Source organism: Canis lupus, chromosome 24 (genome assembly GCF_003254725.2).
Source record: "Canis lupus dingo isolate Sandy chromosome 24, ASM325472v2, whole genome shotgun sequence".
NCBI classification, from domain to species: Eukaryota; Metazoa; Chordata; class Mammalia; order Carnivora; family Canidae; genus Canis; species Canis lupus.
Window position 1 is genome coordinate 32,009,486 of NC_064266.1, and position 12,069 is coordinate 32,021,554.

General features: G+C 48.3%; 1 protein-coding gene and 1 long non-coding RNA gene across 5 annotated transcripts in view; one reads left to right on the top strand and one right to left on the bottom strand.

The window, feature by feature from the left end:
* Positions 1–12,069, top strand: part of TTPAL (alpha tocopherol transfer protein like) — a 38,186-nt gene that overhangs the window by 20,395 nt on the left and 5,722 nt on the right. The window contains exons 1-5 of one of the 4 annotated variants that reach the window (XM_025470161.3): positions 2,970–3,105; positions 3,446–3,671; positions 6,275–6,734; positions 9,211–9,404; positions 11,191–11,301. In XM_025470161.3, coding sequence (XP_025325946.1) covers positions 6,290–6,734; positions 9,211–9,404; positions 11,191–11,301 — 750 coding nt within the window. In that variant the 5' untranslated portion in view covers positions 2,970–3,105; positions 3,446–3,671; positions 6,275–6,289. Of the gene's footprint in view, positions 1–2,969; positions 3,106–3,445; positions 3,672–6,274; positions 6,735–9,210; positions 9,405–11,190; positions 11,302–12,069 lie in introns of those variants that run through there. The other 3 variants (XM_025470162.3, XM_025470163.3, XM_025470164.3) reach the window with 3 other exon arrangements.
* Positions 1,508–2,488, bottom strand: LOC112674000 (uncharacterized). The gene is made up of 3 exons (XR_003145181.3): positions 2,161–2,488; positions 1,935–1,975; positions 1,508–1,746 (listed from the first exon to the last, which is right to left on the bottom strand). It is a non-coding gene; the product is annotated as an uncharacterized LOC112674000 (long non-coding RNA).

Sequence of the window (12,069 nt, forward strand, 5' to 3'; positions counted from 1 at the left end):
GCAGATTGTCTGAGGTCAGAATCACATGCTTTGAAAACAGTGACAGGTCAGGCATTTCCGGCCTCCTCTAGCAAATACCCAACAGCCAGATTTCTTTCTTCAGAGACTGGATGAAGCTAGGAGGACGGGATGCTAGGAGTCCTCCAAACCAAGATGCAGGGCAAGCTGCCCTCCCTCCAGCGACCTTTCTGCTCTCAAGTGGGGTGGTCATCACGAGTTAACAGACATGTCATGATCCAATGTACCAGAACTCTGCACACACCATTCTACTGAATCCTTCTAAGGACCCCCTAGACAATGAGACACATACCCCCATTTTGCCCACAAGGAAATGGATATTTTGAGGGGTAGTTCTGAGTGTGTTACTTCTGAGTATCCAGTGCAAAAAAGTAAAAGACAGAAGTTCAAACTGCAGCTCAATCTTGGAGTCATCATGTGACCATGGGCAATTTCTTTTCCTCCTCCGAGCCTGCTTCTCAACGTGTAGGAACAAAGAGGCAAAGTAATCTCTAAACCAAAGTAAAAGTTGGGGCCGTGTTGTCATACAGACTTGGGTTCAAAGCCAGCTCTTTCTTTGACTATCTTGAGCCCCTAGGTAAGTGACTTTCCCTTTCTGGGTTTCAGTTTTCCCATCTGTACATGAGACAATCCTAGCTTCCTGTTCACAGGGTTGTAGCAAGGTATAATTGAAATCATATAAACAAATTATTTAGCATAGTACCTGGTGTATATAATCCCTCAAAAAATGAAAACTTTTTTGTTTTTTTTTTGTTTTTTTTTATGAAAACTTTTTTGACTGAGACTCTTCTAATCCTAAGATAACTTAGTTCCATGATATGTAACATCAGGAAGACCCAAAAATAATGGCCCTTAATTGAGGGAAGGGGCAGGGACTTCTGGGCATCTTTGAATCTCCTCTCAACCCTCCCCTGCCCTTGAGACCAGGTTCTAGACTTATATTCTTCTCCTCCTGCTGGCAGTATCTGGGATTGCAACCTGATCGTACCACCAGTGGGTCTGGGGTCTGGGTGAAGTTTATTCAAATAACTAGGACACCATGGTCTGGAAAGGATCATTCCTTGCCCTTTGCCATGAGAGCTGCCATTTGTAAAAATACGGTTTGCCTGGTGAGGGGCAAGGTGTTTCCTCTTATGAGCTTATTTAATCAGCTTTTTGCTCATGGGGAACTAGAGGCTTTGGAAAATTGAGTGATTTGGCTATGGTCACATAGTTGGACATAGGGTTGCCAGATTGTTGTAGGTGGAATAATGACACCCCAAAGATAACCCTGTGGTAATCTCCGGAGCCTGTTACTATCTTATCGTATATGATAAAAGGAACTTTGAAGATGTGACTAAGTTAAGGATCTTGAGATGGGGAAGATAATCCTAGATTATCCGGGTGGATCTAATGTAATCACAAGAGTCCTTATAATAAGAGGCAGGCAGGACAACAATAATGTATTATACACTTAAAAATTTGTTAAGAGGGTAGATCTCATGTTAAGTGCTCTTGCCACAAGAAAAAAAAATTTTAATATAAAAGAGGGACACAGGAAGATCGGAGTCAGTAGTAGATGTGCCAACAAAAGTAAGAGGTTGAAGTGATTTGAGGAATGAGCTATGAGCTGTGGAATGCGAGTGGCCTCTAGAAGCTGGAAAGGCAAAGGAACGAATCCCCTCTTTAAGTCCCCAGAGAGAATACATCTTTGTCAACACCTTGATTGTAGACTTCTGACCTGCAGAACTGTAAGATAATAAATCTGTATTGTTTCAAGCCATTACATTTGTAGTAATTTGTTACAGGAGCAATAGGAAACTAATACATAGATAGACTGGGGGCGGGGAGGGGGACTCAAACAAACAAAACACAGGGTGTCCAGTTAAATTTGAATTTCTGGGGATGCCTGGGTGGCTCAGTGGTTGAGTGTCTACCTTTGGCTCAGGTCATGATCCTGGGGTCCTGGGAATGAGTCCTGCATAAATAAAAAAAAAAAAAAAAAAAAAAAGATTTGGTTTTTAGTATAAGTCTATCCCAAATGTCGCAGGAGACATACTTACACTTAAAAAGAAATTGTTGTTTATTTGAAATTCAGATTTAACTGAGTGCTCCGTATTTTATCCTAGAAATGGTGGAGCCAGAGCAGGAGTCAAAACTTACGACTTCATGGCTCTTCCACTTTCCCCAACAATCTGGGATCCAGCAGAAATTGCCATGTTCTCATGGCCTGCGTGGGTCAGTTCCCATCCTCCAGAGCTCCTCTTGCCCTCTGGGGTTGGGAAAGGAAGGGGTTGTTTAAAGTCATCTCTTGGATGCACCTTTGGGCTCTCGGTCCTCCCAGACCACAGAATTTCTCTCTACAGATTTGTGTCTTTGCTCTGCTTGAAAGAGCCACCCAGGGGCTTTGTCTCAAAGTCATGGTTGCGTAATAATAATAGGTATGTTGGGGCGGGAGGTGTGGGGCTGATGGTGCTGGGGGTGGGGGTGGGGCAGGAAGGGGACTTTATGAGCCCCAAAGCAGGACACAAGTCATTACTCAAGAGGGTGATTTTCAAAGCCAGAATCGTGTTGCATATGAGGACCCTGAGGCCTGCGGCCACTGAGCTGGAGGCAGACGGAGGTCCGCTGGATGGGCATCTCCCCGCGTGCTAATCCCGAAGTCCAGGTTGGAAGCCCCTTCTACTTCACTGCTTGCCAATTTCCCTTCCACGACATAGGGGGGCTCCATAAACAAGACCGAGTGAGGCAGTGGGTGTAAAGCCGCGGGCGCGCGGTGGGATGTCCTGAAGCCGCAGTTCCTTGCCTTCTTCCTCGGGGTCTCATTTCCCGCCTCTGTACCCCCCCCCAAGCCTCCCCTCTCCGCAGGCCCGACCCCGCCAGCGCGCAGGCCCGGCCGCTAGGTGGGGCCCGAGGGCCGGCACTGCGGAGGGAAGCTGCGCGTGCGCACTCGCGGGCGGCGCCGCGCCTTCCCACGCCCCGCGCACGTCACTTCCGGCGCGAGGGGCCGGGCCGGCCGGGCCGGGAGTGCGGGTCGGCTCTGTGCGCGCTGCCGGACGAGGCTCCCACTGCCGCTAGACCCGCGCTCCGCCCCGTGTAGCCGGGCCGGTGAGTGCCCGCGAGGCCGCCCCTGTGTCAGGGGGGTCGGGGAGAGGGACCCCCGAGAGGGAGGGATCACCGGAAGTTGGAGGACTCAAGGAGAGAGACCCCAGGAAATGGGGACGCTGGGGAAGGGGTGACAGCCGGAAGTGGGGGGCCTCAGAAGGTGGTCGGCGGGACGCGGGGGCTCGGGGCTCCGGGGGGCCGGCTTCCTGGCCTCCGCGAGGCGGGGCGGGGAGGAGGGCGGTGCCCGCGACGTGAGGGGCTCCAGGCGGGGGAGGTTCCAGGCTTCACCGTAACAAACGGTGTTTGCACCGTCCCTACGCCCACCCATCACCTGACGCTCCAGACTGTCCTGCCCTGGGCTTGACGCTGCCGAGGCCCTGGAGATTACACAGGAGGCTCCAGGCGGAGGGTGAAGCCCAGTGTGGGGCCACGCACATCCACGCGGTGCCGCCCTAGGTGTGTACCCTCCGGCCCGTCTCTTAACCTCCCATCGTCCGCTAATATTCACAGAGCACCGTCATGTGCCAGGCTAGGCCTATAGCCAATGGACACTACAGTCTGTTTCCCAGGTAAGCACTGGATTGGGATTACAGGCATCTGTCGGTGCCTCCCGTGGAAACAGCCCAGGGTGGGTCCCGTGAGCCGTGATCGCGGTTTCATGCCTCGCTTAGCATTCCTCCGCCAGGCAGATCCAGCTCATTCAGCAAATATTCATGGAGTGCAGTCTACCCGTCTGACACGTTGTTAGGCACTGGGTCTAAGGCGACGAACGAGACAGATAAAGATGCTGCCGGCAGATTGCCTACAGACCATCAGAACAGAGGGAGCGTGCTCTGCCAAGGAGCTCCTGGTGGGGAGGCTCCTACCCCTGGCCTGGAGTTGGAGAAGGCGTCCTGCGTCAAGCACCATCATCTCTTACCTGGCTTACTGCAGCACCCTCTGAATAGTCTCTACTTCTGTCCTTAACCCCTTACAATCCGTTTGCAAGACAGACGAGCAATCCTGTAAAATAGAAATCAGATCGTGTCACTCTTCTCAGATGGCTCCCACCAAACTCAATAAAAGAGTTCTTACTGGCCTACAAAGCCCTGTATCAATGGGGCTCCCGGTATCTCTATCAACTCATCTGCTAATATTCTCCACCTTGTTCATTTGGCTGTAGCCGCACACTGGCCTCCTTACTGGCAGGTGTGTTCTTGCCTCTGGCTTTGCCCTTGTTCTCCCAGATATCTGCATGGCCTTACTCCCTCATCTTCATCTTTCCTCAAATGTCATTTGGGTGAACAAATCATCCCTGACCACCCTATTTAAAATTTCAATCCCTATTCCCAGGTACCTCCAAACCCTCTACCCTGCTTTATTTCTCCCCCTAGCACTTTCATCTGGTAGATTATAGTTTTTTTTCTTGCTTATAGTCTGGCTCTCCCACGAATCTAAGTTCAACACAGGCACAATTTTGTTGTTGTTGTTCACTGATGTATATCTTTAGTGCCTGGAAGAGGACCTGGTACATAGTAAGTCCTCCATGTTTGTTGAATGCATGAAGTGGCATTGGGACTTTTGGATGAATCAGTATTGGTCAGGTGAAGAACAAGCTTGCTAGAGGAAACAGGATGTGAACAAGACAAGAAAACACAGCTTTGGGAGGAACTGAAAGCAGCTGGGTGGGGCTGGAGGTTAGAATGCAAGGAACGGAGTGGCAAGACGACGGTTTTGGGGGAGTGACCTGGTCACCAGCTACATGCAGAGACCCCTGAGATGGTCCCTGCTCTCCTTGAGCTCAGAGTCAGGGACCAGTGGTAGTCTGTGGACAGGAGCTTGGGCTTTGGGACTGGACAGCTGCTACTGCCTTACTCCTGGAAAATCTAAAGCAGCTGTTTTTGGTTTTGTTTTTTTATTCAATAAATGTGTTCTGCTCTTCCAAGAAACAGACACTAGGATGAGATTAGACATGCAAGGAATGAATTGGAGGCAGCACCTGTGAAGCATAAAAGGAGGGGAAGCTGCAGAAGTCAGGGAGAGCCTTCAGACTCCAATAGGAGCTCAGCTCTCTAGGGAAGGAGGTTTGGGCAGGGAGTCGTGGACGGTAGGGCAGTTCCATGGCAGGTTCAGGCTGAACCTCGAGGCAAAGTTGCCTGTTAGTGGAGGCCCACATTTCACTCAGTCATTGACTGGGGAAAGGGTGACATCCACTGGATGGTGGATCCAGAGGGATGGCAGCTGGGGCCATCCTGTCAGTTATGCTCCATTCCCATGTGAGCGTCAATCAGCCTTGTTTCACGGCCATCATAAGTCATATATGTATATGGTAAAAAAAAAAAAAAGGTATAGTTTTTAAAAAAAGGTACTACTTTTTTTACCCTACTTAAATGTCCAGTTATCCAGTACTCTTCCCTAGAGGGAACCACTGGTAACGATTTTCTTATATTTCCTTCCAGAAATTTTAGGTGCGCTCAATATATAGGTATAGATTTTAAGAATATAAATAAGGTTATTCTGTGCCCACTGTCCTGCAACTTGCTTTCTTTTCCTTAGTGTGTCAGTTCATAAAAATCTTCCCCTAGTATCCCATTGTTAGGATAATATCATTTAACCAGTCTCCAGCTGGTATGCAGTTAAAGTCTTTTCCCTGTCTTTTCCCATCATAACCAATACTTGAAGTAATTGTCCTTGTGTGTATATTTTGTGCACATGTACAAGTATATGCCCTTGAAATGAGATGCTGAGCCACGGGGTGTGTGGCTTTAAATTTTGATAGCGACAAACTGCCCTCCGATGAGGCTATGCCAGTTTATTCTCTGTCCAACAGAAAGCACATCAGCACCCATTTTGTATTTTTGCCAATATGACTTTCAGAGTTGTTTTAGCTCACCTTTCTTTAATTACAAGTAGGTCGAGCAGCCTATCTCTGTACAGAAGGCCACAGCGTTGCCTGAGGAGTGTGTGTGTGTCCCACTGCAGTTGCCTGGGTGCCTTGGTGGGGATTTTCACTTCATTCGGTCGGGGGTCGGACCTGGGCCTGTGGTCCAGATCCACTTCATTCCCCCAGCTGAGAACCGCCGCTCTGACAAAAGTGCGCCTGCCCACCACCCTCACCCCTCCACATCATGCTGCCCTTCAGAGGAGCAGTGCCGGGCTTCGTTCACTTGGCTCGGGGTTTGTGTGTTGGCAGGGATCCTGGTAGCTAATGTCAGAAGAAAGTGACTCTCTGCGAACCAGCCCCTCTGCGGCCTCACTCTCGGAAAATGAGCTGCCGCCCCCGCCCGAGCCTCCCGGCTACGTGTGCTCGCTGACAGAGGAGCTGGTCACCAAAGCCAGGGAAGAGCTGCAGGAGAAGCCGGAATGGAGGCTCCGAGATGTGCAGGCCCTCCGTGACATGGTGCGGAAGGAGTGCCCGACCCTGAGCACCTCTCTGGATGATGCCTTCCTCCTGCGCTTCCTCCGCGCCCGCAAGTTCGATTACGACCGGGCCCTACAGCTGCTGGTCAACTACCACAGCTGCAGGAGAAGCTGGCCCGAAGTCTTCAACAACCTGAAGCCCTCGGCCTTAAAGGATGTCCTCGCTTCCGGATTCCTCACTGTGCTGCCCCACACTGACCCCCGAGGCTGCCACATCCTGTGCATCCGCCCAGGTATTGCCCTGGCCAGGCCGTAGGTACCTGCCTGCGTGCCCACCTGTGTGTGGGATGCGTGTGCCTGGCACCCCGTCTCTCCCTTGCCTTTCCCTATCGGCCCCCTCCCTGTTGGAGTCAAAGCTCTTCTGGTTACAAATGACAAAAAGCTACTCAACCTGGCCTAGGAGAAAAGGGAGGAGTTAAAGAAACAGGAGCATCCCCCAGAAGCAGTGAGCTCAAAGTGTAGCAGCTTTCCTGGGGCTCCCGGGCCCCAAAACCAGAATCCACTTTGCCCCCCCCATCAGGAACTAAGCCAGCCATTCTCCCTGTCTCTGCTTCTGTCTACGTGTCTCCCTAGGCCACACGTTTCTGCTGTCCTGTATATATCTTCCTTGCTCTTTTTCCTGGAGACTGGCTTTTGCCACCACTTTGCACCTGTCAAGATCTCGTACCCCTTAGTGTGCGGGCTTCCTGGGCTACCCAGCCAAGTTCCTCCGTGCAAATTCCTGCCCTGGTCAGAGGGTACAAGCAGGCTTGCCCCATGCCTCCTTTGCGAGGAGGTGAGGCAGGCATCTGGGGGGGGGGGGGGGCGCGGCTGGGCAGATGACCAGAAAGGTGACAATTCACTGTGTGTCTCTTCCTCCTCTCCCTCCTTTCCTCTACTTTGTTAAGCCACTGATTCACTTTAGATTCACTTTTCCAACTCAGCACTTACTGTTGGTAATGAGGACATCTTACATTTCCTTGCATTGCTTTTAATTAGGGGCACCAAATATGCTATAAACTCAAGAGTGTTGTCCACTAGACTCCAACCCCCACGGCCTTAAAAATCTGTCAGGCCAGAGCAAAGACAAAATTTGAAAGTAAGATCGCAGTGTTCTTCCCAACTAAGCCAGGAGCAGGAGAGTGCCCGCTGGCAGCCCTCCTTTGCTCACATACTCCTCTTGAAGGGATGTCTGTCAGGCAGTGGACACCTCCCTGCACTTTTCTCTCTGCCTTTAAGGTCTGCATCGCCATGTGCTTTGGTCAATTGCCAAACCCTTTTTGGAGACTAAACCATCCTCCTGAACCTTTACTGTGTACCAGGCACAATGTTAACTAAGTGCTTTACCTGCTGTTTTAGGCACTTTCCAAAATTAGGGTTATTTTAAAACAGGCAATGTGGTGGTGATTTTAGGGCACCAGGAGACCTAGGAACCAATCAGCAGGTTTTTTTTCTGCTACTTCTCTGTACTGGACTCATAAGGATCTACAAAACAGACTAGCACCCTGGTTTCACCTCTTTGCCTGTGTGGTTTCAAACCTTTGCTTGCACAGTTTCAGCCTTTTGCTTGTGAGATGAAGTCTTTCCCCCATGTCTCTGGAGCAGCTAGACCCCTCCCTACCAATGCAACTTAGGAGGAGGCGTACTGAGATGGTTTTGTTCTCAACTGGGTATTAGCTTTGCCTCTTTTGGGACATATGTTATTGAAAAGGAAGACATCCGGTTATGTAGAAGCAGGTTTGGTTGGCAGCAACATTCAGTAGCAAGCTGGCACAGCTTTTGGACAAAGATTATTTTTCATAGGAATTTTGCACATATTACATATCCCCTTGGTGGCGGCAGTCATGTGGAATTTTATCGTCCTAAGAAAAGGACACACAGATTGGTGGAATTTTCTTGAGAACAGCGGTTAATAGTCAAAAGTTGTCATTTCCATCTTCTTCCCAGAGAAAGGAAGGACTCCTTTAAACATATGGGCAATACTAAGAGAACGTCTGGCCCGGAAAGGGGATATAGCACAAAGCACAGACTGGAAAGCCATCTCCATCCCTGCTTTCCTTGACACATGCTTCATTTTCAGGCCAGCTCTTGTCGCTTGGGGCCCCAGAGTCTCAGGCTCCTAGCCTCACCACTGCAAGAGGGGAGAGGGATCTCTTCTCTCCAAAGGGCCATGGTCGAAGAATTGAGTCCCCTTGGCTCTGTTTGATCTGGCTTGGATCACACAGTAGCCAGGATGATGTCGACTCCCACTGACCACGCCCATCTCTGCAGCCAGGAGGCAGGTCAGTGGTACCCAAAGTGGGAAGGCTAATGTGGGAAGAGGTGGCTCAGGGCGGTGGTATGAAAATCTGATGTAATTAGATGTCCATTAAGGTATTACTGGCATATTCTTCTTCTGAGGAGATGTGGGCTCAGAGTGAGGAGGTAACTCACACAGCTAGTAAGATTCAACACACACACCCTCCTTCCGTGTGTGTCTGACTTCAGAGCTCAGGCTTTTAACTCCAGCACTCACTTGCATTCCCATTTCCAAATGTGCTGCTGCATTTAGAATTAACATCAGCTGCTGCTAAGGTGTCCCATTTACTAACCTAAATAGAGCCATGCCAATAGAGTAGCTTTCTTTCCATTTTTTAAATTAAGAGTTCGAGCAAGGAGATAAATCTTAGCCTGTGATTACTTGTTTTGTATTCATCTCTGTAACATTCTGTCCATTTCTTATGACCTCAGACAGATGGATACCGAGCAACTATCCAATTACCGAAAACATCCGAGCCATATACTTGACATTAGAAAAACTCATTCAGTCTGAAGAAACCCAGGTGAATGGAATTGTAATTCTTGCAGACTACAAAGGAGTGAGCTTATCAAAAGCATCTCACTTTGGCCCTTTTATAGCCAAAAAGGTGATTGGCATCCTTCAGGTATGGCCCCTGTTTGTCGTGTGCCTGTTTCGTGGTGGTTTTGGCTTTTCTCAGGGTCCTATTTACCACAGGTCCCACATGATACACAAACCTCACTTCTCATGCCTACAGTCTGAAAGATACAACAGCATTATGGGAAGAAACGCAAATGTCCTATTTACCATTCATTCTCAGCAGGTTCTCCAGTGGTTTCTAAGGTCCCTTCAGTCTGGACAAGATCAGCTTTAGGGGCAAGAGCTCAAACAACCAGAGAAATACTTTCTGCTCATTTTTGTTGTTTACTTCTCCAGAAGACAGGGGAACAATTCTAACAAATGAAACTGAGAATTTGTGTTTCTGATGTGTTAGATAGATCCTGCCCTCTGGGACCTCAGAATGGGGATCCTGTCGGACTATTTTGGACAGGTGCTTTTGTATCTCGTGTGTTATGTATTTATTATTATTTTTAGAGAGAAAGAGAGTGTACATATGTGCATGGGGGTGGGACAGAGGGGGAGAGAATCTGAGGTAGACTCCACCTCCAGTGTGGAGCCTGAGGCAGGGCTCAATCTTACAACCCTGAGATAATGATCTGAGCTGAAATCAAGAGTCAGATGCTTAATTGAGTCAGCCACCCAGGTACCCCGTGTTCTGTGTTTTAGAACATAGTGGGGGGCAACCCTCTTGGGTCCCCTCCCTCTTCAGGAGCTTTGTACTATCACTTTGCTATTGCTCAGTAAACCTTGCTTTGCTGCCCACCAAAAAAAAAAAAAAAAAAAAGACACAAGTGCAGGGAACCAGAAAGTTCCATATGTGCACAATGTTCAACAGTTTGCAAAGTGCTTTTATAGTCGTCATAACTCATTCAATCCTACAAGGCAAAATTTATTTTTCCTTTTTAGTATATGTGCTGCTGAAGTGAGCATGAATCCCTTTTCCTTTTTGGTGGCTGGGGACACAGCCCTTGCAGGGGTAGCATGGCCTGAGTCTCAGGTCTCTAACAGTTTCAGCTCCCTGTTCCCTCTGACCAGCCCACAGGTACTGTCCCTTGCGAGCTGTAGGGCACCAAAGAAAAGTTTCCCCTGTGAATCCCACAAAGTGTGTGAGCCCGCACTGGGTGCCAGGTTGATTATTTAAACATCAGCATCACATTTGGTCATTATCAGAAATGTGGAGCTAATACTCTGGCTTTCCTTTGCTTCCACTCTTCTTTTACTACCTGCTAAGTACCGCACAGATTAAAGTGTTAGGATAGTGAGTTTGGATCAGTGTTTTCTAGTCTTCTAAGGTGATCTGAGGGGAAAAAGCTCCAGGGTTAGATAGGTCTGGGAGATGTGGCATAGTATGTCCCTTTCTTGAGAATGTGACTGTAAACATTTGCATATGACAGTCCTGTGGTTAAGGACATCTGTATGACTATATACAGCGTGCTGTTCTCAAACTTATTTACCTACCATGGAACCATTTGGGCATCACACCTAGTACAATCCTGAGAAATACCGTTTGGCAACACCAGTCCTGAAGGTCCAATGTTTGTTAGATCCATCCACACAGGCTCCAACCTTTTTTTTTTTTTTTCCTTTGCCACAAGAGGAGCAGCTCTCCACTTGTTTGCCCCAAGAAAGACCCTCTCTCTGAGTCTTGTCTTCCAGGTTAGCCCTCACTTGAGCTGTCTTGGAGGAGGCCATGAGAATCAGAGCAAACTGATATGGAGGCCTAAAGAAGATTTAAAGGAGGGAGGCAGACTGTGGAAACAGCCTGCGAGTGCCTCCCACATGTTCTAACATCTCCTTCCCTTCTCCTACAGGACGGCTTCCCCATTCGGATAAAAGCAGTCCATGTAGTGAATGAACCTCGAATATTTAAAGGCATTTTTGCCATCATAAAACCATTTCTGAAGGAGAAAATAGCAAACAGAGTAAGTGATGATTCTTTTAACTTGATACTTCTTTTTTTACTCCCCTGTGACATCAATAAACTTCTTTTAGTTTATTATTTTTGCCCTGGGATGGTTAATTTGGAAAGAACAGATTTACAGATAAATGATCTTTTCTGTGAAAGGAAAATAAAATTAATAGGACCATAATATGTGACAGTGGAGAGAGCAGGGAGGCAGGCAGTTCTAAGAGTTAAAATGCTATATTTTGGCTCTTCAATATCCTGGCCTGGGCACTGTGAACCAACATTGTATCATTGTATTTCCTGTATAAGAGGACAGGGAGAAGGGTAGTATTGGGCAGGTAGTTAAAAAGTTATAGTGATTTCTTACCACAGCTCCTTGGGGCTTAAAAACGCAATTTTTGAGCTCTTCTATTTACCTAGTTTATTGTCTCGTGTATCAGGTTTGTGGAATATTTCAAGGTTCATGAGATAAGTGAGTTTTAGCCTACCCGTTATTTAAGAAAGGACAGATGGCCCTTGAAGGATGGTCTTCCTCTGTGACCTAGAAGAGCCATTTCTCACTCAGCCTTTGCTAGGTACCATGGTTGCATGTAATGGATGGTATTTTTCTCCTCCTCCTTCAGGCCTAGGAACATCGTGGTCCCTCCAAAGACCGGGTCTTGAATTTTGTACTCTTTTTCAAAGAGGAAACAGAATCTCAAGGTTGCAAGGGAAGGAATTTAAAATACAGAGGGGTGCCTGGGTGGCTCAGTTGGTGGAACATGCCATTCTTGATCTCAGGGCT